The following is a 23,110-nucleotide window of genomic DNA, read 5'->3' as shown; positions in this document are numbered from 1 at the left end:
TTTTAGGGAAGCATGAGACATCAATCAAATACATTTGAGAAATACATTGGTTTGGTCCACAAAGATGGGAGAGTTCGAAGCAGGGGCTTCCAGGCCATAGGCAGATTTAAACATTTTCTGGTTTACAATTGGTTGAGTTTGTCTAAAGACCTGGGATTAATAGAAAGGAAATGTTCAGGTTAAGATAAAAGATGGTGGAGACCAAGGTTCTTTTGAAGTCTCATAGTAGCTGCCCTTAGAGACAATAGGTGACAAATGTTTCCTATTCAGACCTCTAAAAGGTGCTAGACTCTCAGTTAATCTCTTCAGGATTGGGAGGGCCTGGAAGAAAAAGATCTAGCTGTTTAATAGAGATTCTTTACAGATGCAGATTTTACCCCTGCAAAGGATGGCTTTGCAAGGCCATTTCAAAATATGGCAGAGAAATATGTTTTGGGGTAAAATATTTTGATTTTCTTCTTTGTCACATAATGTTATGCCAGAGTCAGATTGGAAAGTAAGTCATGATACATAGGGTTAAATAAAACCCAGCTGATGAGAATTTATGGTTCGTAGGGCATGACTCCCGAAACTCCTTAGATAGGAATTTGGGCAAGATTTACAAAAATCAGAGCTTAGTCCTCAAAGGCGTGATTGGTTTTGAAATGTGAGGACATGAGATTTGGGAGGGGTCAGGGGCAGAATGATATGATTTGGCTGTGTCCCTACCCAAATCTCGAACTGTAGATCCCATAATCCCCATGTGTTGTTGGAGGGACCTGGTGGGAGGTAATTTAATCACGGGGCCAGTTACCCTCATGCTGTTCTCATGCTAGTGAGTTCTCATGAGATCTGATAGTTTTAAAAGGGGCTTTACCCCTTTTGCTTGGCACTTCTTGTTGCCACCATGTGAGAAAGGATGTGTTTGCTTCCTCTTCCGCCATGATTGTAAGTTTCTCAAGGCGTCCCCAGCCCTGTGGAACTGCAAGTCAGTTAAACCTCTTTCCTTTATAAATTACCCAGTCTTGGGTATGTCTTTATTAGCAGCGTGAGAACAGACTAATACACACTGCATCACAAACACTGTCCATGAGGCAATTTCTGTCTCTAAAGACTTGGAAAACAACCTAGCCAAAGACAAAGATTCACACCTTTATTCAATCAGATAACTTCAAAGGGTCCAATAGACAACACCCAGCATTCCCTTGAAAGGACATTCAAAATCTTTTACCATTTTGGTCTTCCATAAATTTTGCTGATAGTCTCCCATCTCTCTTGTGATCAAGAATAATTTTCAAAGGTTATTATTAATTACGATTTTTTTTTAAGAGACAGGGTCTCACTCTGTCGCCCAGGCTGGAGTGCAGTGGTACAATCACAACTCAAAGCAAATTTCAACTCCTGGGCTTAAGTGATTCTCCCATCTCAGCCTCCCAAATATCTCCAAATGTTATTCTTGATCACAAAATAGTTAGTCTTGTTACCAGAAAGCCATCCCAGTCCAAACCCCCAGAGAGGGTTCTTGGATCTCGCACAAGAAATAATTCAGGGCGAGTCCATAGAGTAAAGTAAAAACAAGTTTATTAGGAAAGTAAAAGAATTAAAGGATGGCCTCCATAGGCAGAGCAGCCCCAGGGGCTGCCCATTCTTATGGTTATTTCTTGATTATATGCTAAACAAGGGGTAAATTATTCATGCCTCCCCTTTTTAGACCAATATAGGGTAACTTCCTGACATTGCCTTGGCATTTGTACACTGCCTTGGAGCTAGTGGTGGGAGTGTAGCAGTGAGGAGGAACAGAGGTCACTCTCATTGCCATCTTGGTTTCGGTGGGTTTTAGCTGGCTTCTTTACTGCAACCTGTTTTATCAGCAAGGTCTTTATGACCTGTATCTCATGGTGACCTCCTATCTCATCTTGTGACTAAGAATACCTTAAGTTGCTGGGAATGCAGCCTAGCAGGTCTTAGCCTGACTTTACCTAGCCCATAGGCACGCTGAAGTTACTCAGGTGTAAACGTTTCTGACAGTCTTATTAGATTTGGCCTGATTATTCACATAGGTGCAGCCACAGTGCTAGTTAGTCATACAGGGGCATCCTTGAACTATCTTTGCAAATCCAGAGCCATACAGTTTTGAGCAATTACTAAGACAACACAATTAACTTCTGTGTGGACGTTTTCGTAAGGATTCAGATTGGACTTTTAAACACTCTTTATTATTTACTATACTAAGGTTAGGAAAATACACCTGAGAAACTCTCTCACCAGATTTCACCTGTGGTACCTATAAATTTGGGTGAATTAATCTCATCTTCAAGTCCCCAGTATTTTCTAAGGCTTGCCAGGAAGTGACTTTCCTTACCACCTCAGGAATCAGGCCAGTGTTCCTGGGAGTACTTTCTTTTAGGCATTGGCTCCCTATATAAAGTCAACTATTGTTTCTTAAAGTAGTTTGTCAATGAGAATTATTCTCAAATGTGATGTTCTCATTTATGAGATTCCAGTATATACAGTTACAAAATCCAATTATATCTTGATAAAAAGGAGATGAGATTGGTATTGATCCTATGCAAATAACAGTATTGCCATAAGAAGTTAAGGAAAACTCAGTATGTTTCTGAATGCTCAGTATTCCATGAAAATCAGATACTACTTAATGTTTTATTCAAATCACAGAGGCAGAATCAATCTACTAAAATGTGGGTTAGAAGTAGTTTAAGGAGAAAGTGAAAGGGCTTCCTCATATAGCCACAAAAAATAGAACAATAAGATAACATGGGATGGGCACAGTGTTTCATGCCTATAATCCCAGCACTTTGGGAGACTGAGGTGGGAGGATCACTTGAGCCCGGAAGATTGAGGCACTGCACTCCAGCCTAGATGACACAGAGAGACCCTGTCTCAAAAAAAAAAAAAAAAATTCAATCTTGGGGAAGGCAAGATCAAAAGAGTTATTTAACAAAGGACATTTGGACCCCTGATTAAGATAGTGTCATGGATAAGAAACAATACTTGATTATTTAATCAAACTGAGAATAAAAGATAAGGTACTACAATTGTAAAGAACCTAAGCTCTTTCACAAGTAAAGAACCTTTGTTCTTTCTGGTTTGGTTTGTTTTGTATTTAATCATCTAGAACATAATCCAACATAAAGCCAGAGAATTATTGTGCTCTCTAAGAAAATTATACACAAATAAAAATCATCTTTCATATTATAGATGAAGGCATTAATCAGTAAACCAAAGACGCAAACCCATCAAAGCTGATTAAATGTTGCCAAAATTTTAACATGTTTCATGGCTTCTTTTCACATCCCAGTAGTATATTTTACAAGGCAAATCAAATTCACTTTTTAAGATTTGTCTTTCTAGCCTGGGAAACATGCTGAAACCCCATCTCCACAAAAAATACAAAAATTAGCTGGGCATGGTGGTGTGCACCTGCAGTCCCAGTTACTTGAGAGGCTGAGGTAGGAGGATCACTTGAGCCCGGGAGGTGGACACTGCAGTCAGCCGAGATGGTACCTCTGCACTCCAGCCTGGGCAACAGAGCAAGACCCCATCTTAAATAAATAAATAAATAAATGATTTGTCTTTTACATTCTTTTTAACAAACTGTCACTTTACTTTGGGACAAAAAAATGCTCCTTTTCCTTTAAAAACAAAAAGACTTACACCTTATATTTCTCTGTTACTATTGTTCCTAGTATAGTTACAACCACCTATATCAATTATGACTTCTGTTTCAGAGAGAAAACTGGGTAGAGAGAATGGATAATAAGAACTGCGTCATACACAAGCATCTTAGCAGACTAGTAAAGCTCACAGATACACATAGCAGACTTTCTATAGCCACACACATCTCTTTAACACCTTCTTAACAAGGCAAAAATGAAGCCATTTGTTAACATTACTCAAAGATATAACCACTCTAATAGCATATACAAAAGAAGCAAAAGTATGTAAGCTTAAAACTATGTTTAAACGATGTTTTACTCTTCTAATTAGAAATTCATCTGGGCATCCAAAAATTACTTATTAATTAGCTCCATTTAACATTAGTCTGTGATTTTTAAATTACCATAAGATCCTGGAGATATTTAAGCTGACACATAATTGCTATTGATATAAAAAGCTTGTCAGCATTGTGATTCAATTTAGATTAATACAAACTTTCGTTTTTAAAATACTAAACATTACAAAAGAAGAGTAATATTAATTTTATCACTAAACCTGTATAAGTAAGTTTACGAAGTTCAGATTAAATTTTTTCTGCATGAAAAAACAAACCCCAAGTAAAATAAACTGTATATAGTATTATAGTTAACTCTGATGCTAGCCTCAGTTTGCCAAATATTTACCTTAAGTATGTGAATTTGGATTCTTAAAATGTTTCCAAACTGATAGAATCTGTAAGAAGAATCTTTTGTTCTTTGTCTAGCATATTTAAAGTGTCAGATGTTCACTTTTTTCTTTTCTTAGATTTGTAGGGATGTTTGACATATATATATGTGCTTATTTAGCTCTGTAAAACCAATGAGATCCGAGGTCCTTTAATTTAGGAGACATTATAATCTAATTTATTAATACTCTCTAAAGGTAGGAAAATGTTTTATACTTACAAACAAGAGGCCATGGTCTTTCTGTTTTGTTTTTTAAAGATAGAGTCTCACTCAAACCCAGGCTGAAATCATAGCTCACTGCAGCTCAAACTCCTAGGCTCAAATGATCCCTTTACCTCAGCCTTCCAAGTAGCTGGGACTACAGGCACGTACCACCATGCCCGGCTAATTTTATTTATCATTTTTGTAGAGACAGGGTCTTGTTATGTTGCCCAGGCTGGTCTCAAACTCCTGGCCTTAAGTGATCCTCCCACCTCAGCCTCCCAAAATGCTGGGATTACAGGCATGAGCCACCACGCCTGGCTGTTGTGGTGTTTCGGAATTACAGGACACATAAAGACCTATGGCTTTAGTTCTGCAACTTTTTAGCTACGGGTCAAAAGTAAACACAGAATCACAAAACCTCACTGGTCCAGATCTCAAAGAGCTGTTCCCGTTCATTGCCCAGGCTGGTCTCAATCTCCTGGCTTCAAGTGATCTGCCCACCTCAGCCCTCCTAAAGTGCTGGGATTATAAGTATGAGCCACCACGCAGAGCCAGAATTCTTAATTGAATTACACTCGACATAGACAAATGGACAAAAAAAGTCTGACGAGCTGGATTATTTTTTGATATCTCATTCAACAGAGAATAGATATCTATCACTCTTCTGTAGAGACCTCAAATGGTCAAACCATAAAACCAAATTATCAATTAGTGCTGCCATCAGTGAGGAGTAACTTACTGACCATGCATAAACCAGAAACAAAAAGTCAGCAAGAGAAGAAACAAATGAGAACAAGGAAGTCAGCAAAACTAAAGTCCTACTGCCACTTAGGATTTCCTTTGGGAGCTAAGAAGAGATGTATCCAGGCTAAAACAGTCAATGAGGAGGTACATTTATCTAGTAACTCAGTTTACTTGGTTCTGTCAGATAAATTCATTGCCATCTTGGCGGAACCTCTAAAAATGTGAAAAGGTAATTTTTTTCAAAAAGATAAAATCATTACTTTTATATAAATATACAGTGAACATTTCTCACACACAAAGTCTGCTTTAGGCCCAGACAACTCTCCAGGGCGGCTGTCCTCCATTTAGTGGTTTGTCCAATCAAAGCAGATTTGATCCATGGCACCATGTCTCAACATATGCTTCAGTGATCTCAGTGGTAGGGTAGGAGAGGATAAAAGAGCTTCACATTAGCAATTAAATGCTTTGACTTAGGTTACACACTCACTTCCTTTTTTTCACAACCCATTGGTCAGAACTAGTCACATCGCCTTGCAAAGGGAACTGGGAAATGTAGTCTTCCATGTGTGTTCAGAAAGAGAAGAAGCACTGGAAATATCAGTGAGTGCCAACAATTGTACTTAAAATTATACAATTGTAACAAACATTAATCTTACAAAAGATTAAATACTGTACCTACCCAGGGAAGAATATGCAGTCCCCAACATTCAGCTGTATAATTGTGAAGAAAATAATAACTTACTAGATTTTATTTTAGACTGCACACAATCTAGTAGCTCGGTATATTTAAAAGCCCACATCAGATATATTACTATGGGAATACAGTTACAGTAAGTGATTTTTGAGAGAAGGAAGGCAAAAAATATGGATTCTCTTAAAGAGTCCTTCAAATTGAAATCACAACTGATTTGAAATAACAAAATACTTGTACATATATTTTTTTAAAACTGAAGGGATGGAAATCACAGTGGTAATAGCGGTTTGTTTGGTCTTCTAAGTGGTGAGATTACAGATAGTTTTTGCTCTCTTTTCTGCTCATTTGTAGTTTTCTACAATAAGCATGATTGTCTTAGAAGATACTGAAAATGCTAGTAAACAGAATTAAGCAAACAGCAGCTAGTGTTGATGCTAGTGGTACAGGATTAGGGTTTTTGTTGTTTTTGTAGAAACGTATTTACTCAGTTGAAACCTTACCACCTAATTTTTAAGTGAAAACAAAACTTCTATTAAATCAAATTCTTTATTAATTTGTTGTGGAAAGTCAGGGTCAGAGTTCTGTGTCTCTAGAGATGGAAAAGGAATTTCTGGAGCCATGGTTTCAACCCAGCATTTTCTTTATGTTCATTCAAGGTGCTTTGGATTCCGTTCAGAGGGCTTTGTATGGTTTAAGTGAAAGATGTTAAACGCAGCTGGTGAATACTGATAGACCTTCTTTGACCTGTTAGTACTGTGCTGGCCTGAGCTTCCAGACCCATACTTAACTAGAAGTAAAGAAATTATCACACCTCCAGGCTCATAGAAAGGCTCATATCACACCCCCAGGCTCATAGGCTTTACTGTATTAAATTGTCTTCATGTCTGATTCCTTTCTGCATGTTAACCTCAGAGAAATATTAGTAGATATACTTTATACATGCCACACTATATTTTGTAATCATTTAAATTCCTCCTATGTGTGTTCCCCACAACTGCTTTTACAAATAAAGGAATAAGGTTCAGATCTGATAACTTGCCTAAATCCCAAAGTGACTTTTTCAAGTCAGAAACAGTCTTAATAAGATATTCAGTTCTGTCACGTAGTGTCTTGGGTGTTCAGTAAATAGTGTGTGTGATGATACAGGGGCTGAGCCTGGGCTTATGATTGTGATGTTTTAATCTCTTGCTTAGATTTCAGAGTGTTTTTCTCTCTGTCCATAGTGAATACGATTTTAGAGTGTCATGCTCAGTTTTCTTTTTCTAGTTGTTTTCTCACTCATGTTCTATTTTCATTTTAAATGATTTTGCCAACCTAAAATGAAAAATAAGAGAAGAAACATTAGAAAAGCATGGAAATCTGTTCTGGCAGTCTTCTGGGTCTTTATTGAAACATAGGTAGATTGCTTTTTCTTTGTATTTATTGAACCAAGCTACCTAAACAGTGTTATTTTATTTAGAATGTTTTTAATCTTCTTTAAGCGATTCTTTCAACCTTATCTGATTTAAATGAGAAGACAAATGTGAATGTTGAATTAATACCCTGTAGCTTTAAATCCAACCAGTGTGGTGCTTTTGTCTTTTATAAAAGATGCTCACAGCTGGAGAAGAGAGGCAGATACTGTCTGTGATCTCCATTCTCAGAGTCAAACTATTCATTTGCATTAGCTGCTCTAGCAAACTGCGTGCGCGCGCACACACACGGATGCTTGTTTGGCAGAAGCTTTCTGTTTATTCAGCACAGAGTTCTCCTAGGCTCCCAGATATAGAAAGCTCTAATAGTTGCTACAGGAGATAGAATTGAAACTATACATAGGCTGAGGTGGGCACTGCGGAGGATTGGCTATGCGAGGGTATTGATGTGGTGCGGCTGTACCTGCCTGTTTTGTGAAAGTCACTTCTCTGAGACTGTGAAGGTGAGAAGCCCAGGGATCCACTAGAAGCTTCATTGTGGCTCTTTGGTGGGGGAAAGCATTCCCAGTGGTAGCTGTCCTCATTTGCAGCGTTATTCTCGGAAACCAAGTATGTGCAGCAGTGACAGACTATGCCACAGCTCCTCTGCAGTTTGGAAGCTGGAACAAATGGAAAGAGCTTATAACCAAGAGAGGCTGTGATTTTTTTTTTTTTTTTTTTTACCATCCAAGCTTGCTCTGGCAGTGCACAAATGAAGGATGAGCTTTGTGGCAAGCAAAATCAGCAGACTGCCTGGGCCTGACAGGGGGTTTTGGTAAGATAAATGTGTTGTGATTTTTTTCTTATTTTTTGACTTTTCTATATCAGCTGTATGGAATTGCTTCTTAGCAATAACTAAAACATTTTGCAAAATCATGTTTGATGGAAAAGGATGACCAAGGGAACCAGAAGGAGAAACATAACTTGTGGTCATTCAGTTGTGACCTTCAGAGATAGTCCAAATTTTCTCATGTGTCTCTCAACAGACAGAAGCCAGAAATTTCCAGAGCAAAGAATGCAGACTAACAAACCTGTTTTCTTTTCTTTGAATAGTCATAATTATGCTTTTTTTTCCCCTGCTTTTTCTATAGTCTGAAGCGGGAGAAGAAAAATAAAGCCTTCCTCCTGTTATAGAGTTGTTGCCACTGGAACAGTAATAGGCTGAGAACATAAGTATGGAGGTGGAGGAAGGCAGGATAAGGAGTCTGCTATTTTCATAGGTATTCGTTGGTGGGTATTTGTCTTGGGTTCATTGTCATTGCTGTTTGATATCAAGTGGTTGTGAATGCTGTATCTCTTTGCCTCTACTATGACTGAATCTCTTTTATGTTCTCTTTTGTACATTTTCGTTGCCAGACCCAATTCTATTGATATGAAGCCTTTTTCTGTTACTGTTTATACATATTAGCCGTTATTAGAGAAAAAATAGTTGTAGAGAGTAGCCCTCCAATATTTATGGACCTCAAAAAAGATAAGGACGTTGTTTTTCTCATTAAAATGTAGGTTTTACATTTTAATGTAAAATGTAGGTTTTAGCAGATTTTGGAGTCTTGCTTCTGGATTCTTTAATAAGTGTTTTATTACAAATTAGAGAAATGAGTTGCATTAGATTTGCAAAATCCTACCAGAATCACCTTGCTTTAAGTTGGATCTTATTTCTTACGTTTTTTTTCTAAACATTAAAGTTTACTTTTCCTCATCCTAACTTACGCAGGTGATACTGGAAGGTATATTCCTATCTCGGAGAGCCAAGTTTCCTAGCTGCTTAGAGTGGCCACAGAAGAGATCCATTGACACCTGACTTTTTGCTGACTCATTGGTTATGTAAGCCTTGTAAATACAACTCTCCATATACTCTATTAGGTTACTGGCAGGTGCCCTCCTCCCTGTTTACTGACCTTTTCCTCTCAGCATCCTTCTGTTCCTTCCGTAAGCCTTTTTGGTAAGATGATCATAACCTTTCAACGAAGTCAATTCTAAGAAGCAGTGAATAGATAAATCCTTTTTATTTTTCTCTTTTTGAATTGCTACTTTCTTTAACTCTGTTTTCATCTCAATTATGATAAAATTCCAAATTCTCTATTTTCTTGGCATGTGAAACCTACTGTAATAGTGCTTTTCCTCATTTATGGCCTGATTAAAGTAGCAACCTCCTTTTCTATCTTTGAGGACTCAGTTCAAATGTGTTCTTGTTAAAAGAAGCTTTCTGTGACCTCCCAGACTAAAATAGATTTTCCTCCCTTACACTATTCCTTTTCTCACAATATTCTGTTCTTTTTCTTTGTAGCACTTTACACAATTTATATTGTTTGGTTACTGGTTTTTCTCTCTCTACCACTTTTCCCCACTCAGCCATAAACCTCATGAAAGCAGACACTGTTTGTTCATCATTACATACCCAGCATTTAGCAAAATGGCAGGCTGAGAGTTGAAGAAAGGCAGCTAAGTAGGCAATATTGCAAATGCACTGTGGTGAGAAAAAATAGGATAAGCACTGGGCACTGAAACAAGGCCAGTGTGACTAGAGTGGGGTAAGTGGGAAAGGAAACATACTGTAAAATGAAGATCTAGGTCAGGCATGGTGGCTCACGCCTGTAATCCCAGCACTTTGGGAGGCCGAGGCGGGCGAATCACCTGAGATTGGGAGTTCGAGACCAGCCTGAACAACATGGAGAAACCCCATCTCTACTAAAAAATGCAAATATTTTGTATTTGTATCTAGAGAGGTAGATCCAGGGCCTAACCACGTAGGACTTTATAGACTGTTCAGATTCTTGTTTATTCTAAAATTGTAGGAAGCTACTAAAAGAATTTAAGTATTGAGTGATTTAGGCCTTTTAAAAAAAATAATTTCTTCAGCTTAAATGAGAACCTACGTGAATGCAGGTAGATCAATCAGGATGAGTGGTCCAGGAGAGAGATGATAAGAGTTCATCATAAGGTGGTAGCAGTAGAGGTAGATGGAGAGTGTTGTGTATTATGATGGAAATTTGGAAAGTAAAATTGATTGGCCTTATTGTTGGATCGGATATAGGTAGAAGGCAGAAGATGTCAAGAATGGCTCCTAGGCTTTGATTTGGTTTGGTTTTGGCTTGTGTAGCTTGATGGATAGATGCTTTTCCTGAGATATGGAACAGTGTAAGAAGATCTGATTTAGAAGAGGATTATGATGTTTGGTTTTGGACATGTAGATTTTGATATAGTCAAGTAGCCTTTTGGATCTATAAGTCTAAATCCCAAAGGAGATTGTACTGCTCTTATCATTGGGAAACCTTTAGTGATATCCTTGGCATAAAATTTAGAACAGTAGTTTAGACCTACCTTGGCAGCCCATTTCTCACTACAGCCCTCTCCTGTGCCATTATTTTACAGCCTCGTCAGCCATTCAGTTATCATGAAGGTGCTATTACACTTTCTTCTTCTGGACTGTTCTGCATATTAGGCTGTTAACCTGAAATGCTTTTCCTTACCCTTTCTCTATCAGATACTAATTTCTTCAAGGCTCATTTTTATTGTTACCTCCTCCAATGAGCCTTATCTGTCCCCTTCTCATCTTTTTTTTTTTTAATTTAATTTTTAAGTTTCTTTTAGAGACAGGGTCTCACTCTGTTGCGCAGGCTGGAGTGCTGTGGCATGATCATAGTTCAGTGCAGCCTTAGACTCCTGGGCTTAAGTGATTTTCTCACTTAGCCTCCTGAGTAGCTGGGACTACAGACTCACCCCACCAAGCCTGGCTAATTCTTTTTTGTAAAGACACGGTCTTGCTGTGTTAACCAGGCTGATCTTAAACTCCTGTCCTCAAGCCAATCCTCCTGTGTCTGCCTTCCAAAGTGCTGGGATTACAGGTGTGAGCCACTGCACCCAGCTAGCCCCTTTCCCTTCTTTTAATACATGCTTCCCTCCTGTGTTCAAAGAGTACTTTGCTGTCATATCTATGTCATTTATTTAATTGGACCTGCATTTCAGTTGATCATTTCCATGTTTCACCAACTAGATTGTGTGTTCCTTGAAAGCAGGGATTCCACCTTTATTCAGTGTTTTACATAAAGAAAAAATAATTGCAAAATGAATTAAATTGTAAAGCCTCAGTCTTTTTCACAACCTGTATCCATAATCTCATAGCACCATAATGTGCTTTCCCCATCTATCTGCTCCTAATTTTCTCTAAGCTAGCCTATCCCCACAGATACCTAGATACAAAGCAGAAAATGTTTTTCCTTTCATATGCAGAATTCCTGAATCCGTCCCTTTTATCATATACTTTTCTACTTTATTTGTAATTTATCAGAAAAACTGAAATCTTTCCATTGCTCATCACATGTGAAAGAATTGGCCAAGGCAGGAAAGGACATCCACAACTCGCCTTGTTCTCTGTGTCTCCTCTTTTCCCATTCTTCTGGAGTAAGTCCAGAATCCATCTAGCATTTTTCAGTGAGGTCATTGTTGGCATTTAAGATCAGGTAATTGTTGAGACTACATTGCAGGAGAAATGCCCCCAGGCCTAGTGCCACCTGGAGGGATGGTACTGCCCATAGTCTCTCCCACTCTCCCCGACTCCTACATCAACAGAGTATAGAAATGCATAAACAAATTATGAAAATTGGATCCTTACCATTTAAGTAATTCCCTCACAGAGGCTTAAGCATTCAATTTGCCTTTTCAGAAGTCTTTGAATAGCTGAATGTTCTTCTTATCTCAGTTAACACTGGTGTGCATTGATTCTCAGTCTTTTGGAATCCAAGTTTTATTGATTTATTAGCCCTTTTAGGAGTTACAGATACCTCTATTTAAAAACCTGGAACAACTAGACAAGTCTCTGAAGTCCATACCATTTACATATTTAAGCAATTTTTTACAATTTGTCATAGATATCCTTAATTTATTTCCAGGATCTTTAAACATTGATGACATTCTTAAGACATTAGAGGCAGTATATACAGCAGGCATTTACACCAACTTTATCAGTGTATCTGCTTTATTCTGTTGTACAAAAAGCAACTGTGTTCTCAAAATTAAGTACAGATTTTAGGAAAGATAACACCCTGGAGTATCCCTTGCCGAAGATTTTATATTTTTTGAAGGGCAGAAACTTGATCTGTTGAGATTGTATCAAGAGTCTGAAGAATAAGCTGTCCTGTCTGTTTAAATAAATTTCTCTTAAAATAATTTTTATTCAGGGGAGTAATAGACACTGGGGATTCCAAAAGGTAGGAGGATGGATGGTGGTGGGGCGGTGGGGGTTGAAAAATTACCTATTGGGCACAATGTTCACTATTCAGGTGATAGGTATACTAAAAGCCCAGAGTTCACCTCTGTACAATATGTCCATGTAACAAAACTGCATTTGTACCCCCTAAATCTATGAAAAACAAAACAAAGAATTAAAAAACTATTAACATGTAGAAAAATAATTTTTATTCAGTTACAGGTAACCAAGTAATGCTAGAACTACAGTCTGTCAAAGATCAGACATGGGTGTACTATACAACAGAGAGCTCACAATTTGGAATCAAAGGCTTGAGTTAGCCTCTGAGCCAGATTTTTCATGTAGAAAATTAGAATAGTGCCTGCCTCACTGGATTAATAAGATAATACGGTTGGGTGCCAAACATGCCCAGCTACTAGACACTAGGGAAAGCAAGTTAGAAAAAGATAAATCTAGTCTTGGAATACTCATAGACCAGTGGTGTACAAGGTAGAATGCAAAAAAGGAGACTGTTTAAATAATACTCTGATCACCTATGGTTGGCATGAAAAGGATTGGCATGCAGTGTTATAAAAGCAAAAACAGTAGAACTTAGAAGCTGCTTAAAAACTTTGTCAAGGGCTGGGCGTAGTGGCTCATGCCTGTAATCCCAGCACTTTGGGAGGCCAAGGCGGGCGGATCACCTGAGCTCCAGAGTTCGAGACCAGCCTGACCAGGGTTTAGTAGAGAAACCCTGTCTCTGCTAAAAATACAAAATTAGCCGGGCATGGTGGCGCATGCCTGTAATCCCAGCTACTCAGGAGTCTGAGGCAGGAGAATCAGTTGAACCCGGGAGGCGGAGATTGCGGTGAGCCGAGATCGCGCCATTGCACTCCAGTCTAGGCAACAAGAGCGAAACTCTGTCTCAAAAATAAAAATAAAAAAACTTTGGCAAGAAGGGGAAAAGATCAGAAACATGCTTTTACTCTTGATTACTGGAAAAAGGATGAAAACAGGTTTATAAGGAGACAGGTATTTTTGAAAGAGAGGCGAGGACATTGAATGCTGAGTTTGAGACAGATTTTGATTTGTCAGGGGAAACACAGAAGGATATTCATGTAGAAATAGCCATTAGGCAATTGAGAATTTAAACCTAGAGACAGAGAGAGTCATCTATGTAGCAGAGAGTCTGAAGCTTGGAGAGGGTATCACAGTTAAATCTACAGAGCTGCTATATCCAGCAGGCACTGTAGGCTCAGGGAGGCAGGGGACTGAGCTTTTTAAGGGCCTACAGAAACCCTATTATCTAAAATATAAACAGGAGAAGTTTTAAATCTTAATAAATATTTAATGACAGTTGCAAAATGCAACTGTCAGTTTTAGTTGTTATATTTAACATTATTTGAGTATTTCATTTGAAAACAATTTGTAGTTTATATTTTCTTCTTCATGATACATGTCAAGAATATTTAAAGTTATTTGTAGCTGGGCATAGTGACGTGGGTCTGTAGTCCCAGCTACTCTGGAGGCTGATGTGGGAGACTTGCTTGAGGCCAGGAGTTTGAAGCTGCAGTGCACAATGATCACGCCCATGAATAGCCACTGCACTTGAGCCTTGGCAACATAGCAAGACCCTATCTCTAAAAATAAGGTAGTTGTTTCCAGATAATTTGTCAGATAATTTCAGTGCAAAATAACAGAAAAACTTAAGTTTTCAGTTAAAAATTATATTTAATATGAGGATATTTTATGTGTTTTATATGTGCATGGAACCTCTAAAAGTAGGAACACTTAGGGCTTTTCTGGCCTCTCCCTTTCTCATTTCTTTATTTTTATTTTATTTATTTTTTAATTAAAAAAAATTTTTTTTTTTGAGACAAAGTCTCACTGTTGTCCAGGCTGGAGTGCAGTGGTGTGATCTCAGCTCACTACACCCTCCACCTCCCAGGTTCAAGCGATCCTCCTGCCTCAGCCTCCCAAGTAGCTGGGATTACAGGTGTGCACCACCATGCCTGGCTAATTTTTGTATTTTTAGTAAAGACGGGGTTTTACCATGTTGGCCAGGCTGGTCTCAAACTCCTGACCTCAGGTGATCCCACTTGTCTCGGCCTCCCAAAGTTCTGGGATTACAGACGTGAGCCACTGCACCTGGTCTCATCTTCCTCATTTCTATTGGCACTGTGTTCTAGTGGCTTATGATTATTATAGCTTCCTACCTGGCCTCCTACCCACCAACCTCTGTATACTCCATTTCATTTACTCATGGATACCAGATTAAGCTTCTAAGTACATAGCTCTGGTAATGTTAGTTCCCTAATGAAAAAAAAAACGTTGACTACTTATCATTCTTTACCTCCTAGCAAGTTAGATAGTAAAGGAAGGTTATTTAAATTAAAATAAATTCAAACCGTGAGTATTCCTATACTTTCCCTAAATATTGACCAAACTATATTATTTACTGCTTTATAAAATATGTAGAATTTTTCTGCCCTCTTGGAAATGACCCTTTTTATAAGTCTGTCAGAATTCCATTTTGAAGTGCAGCAAAAATACCATCTGCTTTGTAAAACTTCTTAGTCACCCCATCTCAAACCAGGTATTTCTTTTTTCTGAATCCCCATAGATGTTTGGAAAATGCCATAAATATTATAATATACACATTTTACATATTAAAACAAATTATTTGACCTTCTGTCTCCACCCCCCCATCATATAAGCTGCTTTTGAACAGTGCCATATCACTACCATCATCATATCTCCTATAGCACCTTGCTTCATACTTTGCATATACATAGTTAATAAATTTTAGGAAAAAGGATGTAATCACATATGTGGGATTCCCATTCAGAGTCTAACTTTTTCTTCCTTTTTTTTTTCTGAGACAGAGTCTTGCTCTATCACCCAGGCTGGAGTGCAGTGGTTCCATCTCAGCTCACTGCAACCTCCACCCGCCGGTTCAAGCAATTCTCATGCCTCAGTCTCCCAAGTAGCTCAGATTACAGGCATGCACCACCATGCCTGGCTAGTTTTTGTATTTTTAGTAGAGACAGGGTTTCACCATGTTGGCCAGGCTGGTCTCGAACTCCTGACCTCAAATGATCCACCCGCCTCAGCCTCCCAAAGTGCTGGGATTACAGGCGTGAGCCACCAGGCCTGGCCCAGAGTCTAACTTTGTAAAAATCATCAGTGCCTCCCTATTCTGCTGCTCAAGTGGTAGTGGTTATGACTTATGACAAGCGACATAGTGAATAGCAAGGACTCTAAAGCCAAGTCCTCTGAGTTCAAATCCTGAGTCTGCTGCTTATTGGCTATGTGACCTTGGACAAGTCACCTAACTTCTCCTGATTCAATTTCTTCGGCTATAAAATGGAGATTAAAATAGCATATATCTCCTAGGTTTGTTTTGAGGATTAACCAAGTTAATATAAGCAAAGCATTTAGATTTGTACCAGGTTCATAGTAAGCACTCAGTTACTACTATTACCTTTGCTGCTATCATCATCATATTTACACATAAACCAGATTGAGTCTTCCACTTTCGTAGTCTCAGAAAATGTCTATCTAAGGAGTAGAAATATTCATGTAGTTCACAAAGAAGAAAAATAATTTTGGGCATTTAACACATGTTTTTAATAAAATGAGGAGAATACTAAAGTATTTTAGGGCAATTCATGCAAGAGTATAAATGAACTCTAAGCTTTTTAAAAAATTATAAAATGTCTGATTTTGATATATGAAGATAAGGTACTTTGGGAAGCTTTTAAAAGTCAATGTCTGATGGAATAAGATCCTGTTATAACACAGATGAAGAAGTTATAAATAAGCTTGTTAAGATTTATTGGTGATACAATAAATGGAAACACTTCAGATTCTAATGAAAGAGTGGAACATAGCACACCCAAAAAATACTCTGAATAAATAACAGAATAGGAAATTGTATTCATTCAACAAATATTTGAGCAGCTGCTAAGTGCCATGCACAATTTTAGTTGTTAGAGAAACAAAAGTGGACAAAACACAAAAATATCTACCTTCATGGGCCTTATATTCTAGTTTTTTATGAAATATAAAAATATATGTCAAAAGGTAAAGAGTTCTATGTAGAAAAATGAAGTCAAGAAAGAAAATAGGAAGTTCATAATGGAACCAAAATTTGCAATTTTAAATAAGGCAGGCCAGGCATGATGGCTCATACCTGTAATCCCAGCACTTTGGGAGACCAAGGTGGGCGGATCACAAGGTCAGGAGTTCAAGACCAGCCTGGCCAATATGGTGAAACCCCATCTCTACTAAAAATAGAAAAATTAGCCAGGAGTGGTGGTGCACACCTGTAGTCCCAGCTACTCGGAAGGCTGAGGCGGAAGAATCACTTAAACCCTGGAGACGGAGGCTGCAGTGAGCCGAGATTGTGCCACTGCACTCCAGCCTGGACGACAGAGCACGACTCCGTCAATAAATAAATAAATAAATAAATAAATAAATAAGGCAGTCAGAGAAGTCCTCGCTGCTAAGGTGACATTGAAGCAAAGACTTAAAGGAGGTGACGGAGCAAGCCGTGCAGGTGTCTGAAGGAAGAGCACTCCAGAAAGAAGGAACACTCACTGCGTGAAAAGCCCTGACATGGGTGCCTGTCTCTCATGTTCCAGGAACAACAGGGGAGTAAAGGGATGACTAGTAAGAGATGAAGTCACGGAGTTTATGGGATGTAGTGGTGCAGGTGTAGATCATGGCCATTGTAAGAACTTTGGCTTTTACCCTGACTGACCTAGAGAGCCACTGGAAAGTTACAGGTATAAAAAGAGTGTCATAATCTGACTTACGTTTTAAAAGAACTACTCTGGCTGCTCTGCAGATAATTATAAAAATATAATTGCAGTTATAGGAGACTGTTGCATTGCTAGGACAATATGGTGTATACATAGTGGTTAATAACACATACTCTGTAGCTAGACTATCTGGGTTCAAACATTGAGTCTGGTACTTCTTTAATTTGTGATCTTGAACAACTTAAATTCCCTATGCTTTGGTTTTCTTAGCCATAAAATTAGGATAAATAATAATACCCATTCCATAGTGTTACTGTAAAGAATTAAACAATGAGGCCGGGCGCGGTGGCTCACACCTGTAATCCCAGCACTTTGGGAGGCTGAGGCAGGTGGATCATGAGGTCAGGAGTTCAAGACCAGCCTGGCCAAGATGGTGAAACTCCGTCTCTACTAAAAATACAAAAAATTAGCTGGGCATGGTGGCACACGCCTGTAATCCCAGCTACTCGGGAGGCTGAGGCAGAAGAATTGCTTGAACTCAGAGGGTGGAGGTTGCAGTGAGCCGAGATTATGCCACTGCACTCCAGCCTGGGCAACAGAGTGAGACGCCGTCTCAAGAAAAGAAAAAAAAAAAAAAGAATTAAACAATGTACATGCCAAGGGTTTAGAACAGTGCTTAGCACATAGCAAGTATGCTATATGTATTAGCAACTATGATTATTAATGTTGTTATTAACTGGATATGGATATAAGGTATATGAGAAAAAAAAAGAATTGGCCAGGCGTGGTGGCTCATGCCTGTAATCCCAGCACTTTGGGAGTCCAAGGAGGGTGGATCACTTGAGGCCAGGAGTTCGAGACCAGCCTGGCCAACATGGCAAAACCCCGCCTCCACTAAAAATTAGCCAGGTGTGGTGGCACACACCTATAATCCCATGTAATTTGGGAGGCTGAGGCATGAGAATCGCTTGAACCCAGGAGGCAGAGGTTGCAGTGAGCCAAGATCATGCTACTGCACCCCAGCCTGGGCGACAGAGCGAGACTCTGTCTCAAAAACAAATAAAAAATGAACCGACTGTTGGACATGCAAGTAGAGATACTAAGTAGGTAGTTGGATATCTGAGTCTAGTATTAAGGGAAGTGTGAGCTAGTGGTGTACATTTAGAATTCATCAGCAAATAAATGATTTTTAAGAGTAAGAAGAGTAATTAGTCCTAATGTGGGATTAGGGGTATATCATTCGAACAGCTCTTCCTTGGAGCCTCTACTCTTCACAAGCTTCCTAACAAGCCATGACAACCAGCTCAGGGAGAGCCAGATTATCATAGACCCTATTGAGCATTTTGGATTCCTTCATTACTTTAGAATTTCATCTTATCACAATTGCTTAAAATAAATAGAATTAAGCTAAGGCTGAGAAATATTCTGTTTTAATGACACTGTATCATTGAAGTATTTGTAGCAGGAATTAACTTGTAAAGGAGAACTTATTGAGCTGTTCTATAGTCACATTGGCTTGTCTGCACATGAATATTTTATGTATTTTTTAATTCTCAGTAATAAAAGCACCTTTTTTGTTACCGTCTCCTTTTCCTGGTTAGCACATGCTCAGAAAATAGAAAATTTTTAACATTTTCCCACATTAACAGATTTCAGACTAATCGTATATAATATACTTCATTCTAAAGTCTTGTGAGAATGATTCTTGAATATTATAGCCTGAGTCACTATTCTTTTTTTGGAGACCCTGTCACCCAGGCTGGAGTGCAGTGACACAATCTCAGCTCACTGAAGCCTTGACCTTCCAGGCTCAAGCAATCCCCCCACCTCAGCCTCCTGAGTAGCTGGGATTACAGACGTGTGCCACTATACCCGGCCAAATTTTTTTTTTTTTTTTTTTTTAGAGACAGGGTTTCGGCACGTTGCCCAGGCTAGTCTTGAACTCCTGAGCGCAAGTGATCTGCCCATCTCGGCCTCCCAAAGTGCTGGGATTAGAGGCATGAGCCACCACACCTGGCCAATTTATTAATTTTTTCTAGTTACAAATAGGTATTTGGATATTGATTAATGAACGTACAGGCCAGGTTAAGTGATGGAAGAAGGTAACTAGTTAGTTTACCATGTTTGGCAGGCATCATCTGACTTAATACATCTTTAACATTTTTTCAAAAAATCTCATTAGAAAATGATAACCCTGTTGTATAGATGAGAAAACTAAGGTTGAAAGAGAACAAGTAGGTGACCCAAAACCACACAGCTAGTAAGGTGATAAAGCTAGGTTTGAACCTAGGTCTTCTTTTTTTTTTTTTTTTTTTTTGAGACGGAGTCTCGCTCTGTCGCCCAGGCTGGAGTGCAGTGGCGCGATTTCGGCTCACTGCAAGCTCCGCCTCCCAGGTTCACGCCATTCTCCTGCCTCAGCCTCCCAAGTAGCTGGGACTACAGGCGCCCGCCACCACGCCCGGCTAATTTTTTGTATTTTTTAGTAGAGACGGGGTTTCACTGTGTTAGCCAGGATGGTCTCGATCTCCTGACCTCGTGATCCGCCCGCCTCGGCCTCCCAAAGTGCTGGGATTACAGGCGTGAGCCACCGCGCCCGGCCTGAACCTAGGTCTTCTTATTCTTGCCCTTTCCACCACATTGCCTTTACACATGATTATTCTCAAAGCTGGGTGCTATTGTATTCTGACACTTTCATCTACTTAGAGAAAGTAGACAGAGCTAAGTAACAAAGCTAAGTTAAATGCTGCGCTCTAAATGGCACCACTCTGCCCTGATTAATCTGTATGTTGAGGTGTTGCTGTTTAGATTTTCTCTTGGGTTGTTTTCTGTCAATTAATTCAGATCAGTTAATAGATAAATTTAAGTCTGACAAACTATCTCTTAATATTAAGAGATACAATGCAGACAAAGCAGCATAGTCTGTTACAGCAACAGATCAGAATTGTGGCTTCTGACCATATCCCTAGCTTTTTAGCACATTGCCTTGCATATAATAAACAATCAATATATTTAACTGACTGATTTTTACCTTTTTCTATACAAATTAATTACAAATTCTAATATCAGCTGTGAATGGGCAATATTTGTTGCACTGATGCTCTGGACTCTGACAGGAGAGTACAAAAGCCCCTCAGGATATGGTCAGAAAAAGACACCCTGTTGAGTAGCTGGGACTGCTGCTGCTTTCCTCATCCTGCCTTGTAATAACTGGTGGTGGGAGGCAATCAAGTCATTTATAAATTAGTGATAACAACATCTGTAATTTTTTTTTTTTTTTTTTTTTTGAGACAGAGTCTCGCTCTGTCGCCCAGGCTGGAGTGCAGTGGCACGATCTTGGCTCACTGCAAGCTGTGCCTCCCGGGTTCATGCCATTCTCCTGCCTCAGCCTCCTGAGTAGCTGGGACTACAGGCACCCGCCACCACGCCCAGCTAATTTTTTGTATTTTTAGTAGAGACGGGGTTTCACCGTGTTAGCCAGGATGGTCTCGATCTCCTGACCTCGTGATCCGCCTGCCTAAGCCTCTCAAAGTGCTGAGATTACAGGCGTGAGCCACTGCGCCTAGCCTGTAATGTTGTTTTTAAGATTGGAAGGTTAGCTAGCCAAGTGTATAGCCACGAGGCCAACTATATCTAGCATAGGTGACTATATTACTTTTATTGTAATGTTGAATTACATTATTCCTTTGGTTCACTCTTTACGTATCTCTTGTTCATGCCTGAAATGTGGAAAGATCTTGGACGGGAATATATTCTAGGAACTCTTAACATTTAAATTTTTTAAAAGAACCACTTTCATGGTACAAAAACAGTGCTAACAACTTACTCAGTGCCAGGTACTGTTCTAAGCCCTTTTATATTTGTTGGCCCATTTCATCCTCATAATTGTCTTCTAAAGTGAGCATTAGTACAGTTGATGAAATGGATGTGGAGGTTAAGTAACTTGTCTAAATAACTTGCTAGTAGCAAAGCCAGATTTGAACCCAAGCCATTTATGCCAGAATCCATGCTTCACTACTATACTATATGGAGCCAGACTCAATAATCTTGTTTGTTGGATTTGTGCCTTTCCTTGTATATTTAAGAAAAGCCTTCCTTATTTTGCAGTGCTGCCTTTGAAAGGTTTTTAAATTTTGCCTTTTACGTTTGGGATTTAATTGTCTATCTGGAGTGAGTTAGAAACCTAATTTTATGGCTGGGCACAGTGGCTCACGCCTATAATCCCAGCACTTTGGGAGGCGGGCAGATCACTAGGGGTCAGGAATTCAAGACCAGCCTGGGCAACATGGTGAAACCCCGTCTCTACTAAAAATGCAAAAAAATTAGCTGGGTGTGGTGGCGTGCGCCTGTAATCCCAGCTACTCAGGAAGAGGCAGGAGAATCGCTTGAAGCCAGGAGGCAGAGGTTGCAGTGAGCTGAGGTCACGCCTTTGCACTTCAGCCTGGGCAACAAAAGCAAAACTCTGTCTCAAAAAAAAAAGAAGAGAAATCAAATTTTATGTTGTTATGTATGGACAGCCTAATATGCCAGCAAAGGCTGTTGAAAAAGGGAACCACTTTTCAGTTGGTGCCTTCATAACTCATAGCTAAGTGCTAAGTATTAATGCCTAGAGCATGGAATTCCCCTTTAAGGACTTTGTTCCTAACTCAGAATATATCACAACTGTTTTCCTCCCCTGTCCTGTGATTCTGTAGTCCAATGTAACTTTCTCTTTCTTTCCTCCTTTACTCTCCCTCTGCACCCCATTCTTCTTCTTCCTCTCCTCTGGTTTTTTCCTCTCTCCTTCCCTTTCTTTCTCTCCATCATTCTCCTCTTTTCCCCTCCCCTTATTTCCCATTTTCTCCCTCCTTTAAAAAAATTGTTTCTGCTAGAATTGGGAGGAGTTCCAGTAGTCCAGTGATTCATGGTTTCAGGTGTTAAACTACCTTACTGCTGAAGCTATGGGTTAGTTTATTTAGAGGCTGAAGACGTTGGGTTCTATCAGCTATACTCTTGCAGGCATGTTGATGATTCTGAGTAGGAGCCAGGACACACTATGGCTCCAAACAGCCCAAGTAGGACGGAAGTCAGATTAAAGACAGCCTAGTTTATTTCTTCAGTTACTACATAAGGAAATAAAATCACATCTAAAATGTGATCACTTGTAAATATGGGGATACATTCTGAGGAATGCATTTAGGGAGTTTTGTCGAAGTGCGAACATCGCTGAGTGTGCTTACACAAACCTAGATCCCTGGGTGTGCCACACCCAGGGATGACCTACTAAAGGATTTTTTTCTCCTGAATTTGGGAAACTTGACCTTCCCAAATTTAGCTAACTATGTTGAAGAGTGAACATTTATGCTTTTAAATCTGAGTATCTTGTCTTTTTCTTCAACTCCTTTGAATGGTTCTCACCCACATGAAAGGATTAAGTATATGTGCTTTGGAGTCCCTTGCCTAACAAAAACCTTTTGCTGGATAAAAGTCACAAAATATGGGCTCCGAAAGACCTGACCTTTGTCCCTGACTTGTTAATTTAGCTCTTACTGTTCCTGTCCCTGAGTTTTCAAGTTTTCTTGCTCAAGGTTATCACCTTTGATTTGGTAACATTCATCTTTGCCACTTTCAGCAGTTACCTTCCCATCTTGCCTCCAGCCATCTCCAGCTGCCACTTAAATATCCTTAGAATATATAGAATGATCCAT

General features: G+C 39.2%; 1 protein-coding gene across 16 annotated transcripts in view; it reads left to right on the top strand.

Annotated features, from left to right (window-relative positions):
* TMCC1 (transmembrane and coiled-coil domain family 1) overlaps positions 1 to 23,110 on the top strand; it is a 243,445-nt gene that overhangs the window by 195,672 nt on the left and 24,663 nt on the right. Inside the window, exon 1 of one of the 16 annotated variants that reach the window (XM_055381560.2) lies at positions 7,675 to 7,939. The exons of 14 other annotated variants lie outside the window; for them this stretch is intronic. In XM_055381560.2, coding sequence (XP_055237535.1) covers positions 7,883 to 7,939 — 57 coding nt within the window. In that variant the 5' untranslated portion in view covers positions 7,675 to 7,882. Of the gene's footprint in view, positions 1 to 7,674; positions 7,940 to 8,569; positions 8,706 to 23,110 lie in introns of those variants that run through there. One more of the 16 variants, XM_031009430.3, reaches the window with a different exon arrangement.

Source organism: Gorilla gorilla, chromosome 2 (assembly GCF_029281585.2).
Source record: "Gorilla gorilla gorilla isolate KB3781 chromosome 2, NHGRI_mGorGor1-v2.1_pri, whole genome shotgun sequence".
NCBI classification, from domain to species: Eukaryota; Metazoa; Chordata; class Mammalia; order Primates; family Hominidae; genus Gorilla; species Gorilla gorilla.
The sequence above is the reverse complement of the archived record's forward strand: the minus strand, read 5'-3'. Positions and strand labels throughout refer to the sequence as shown.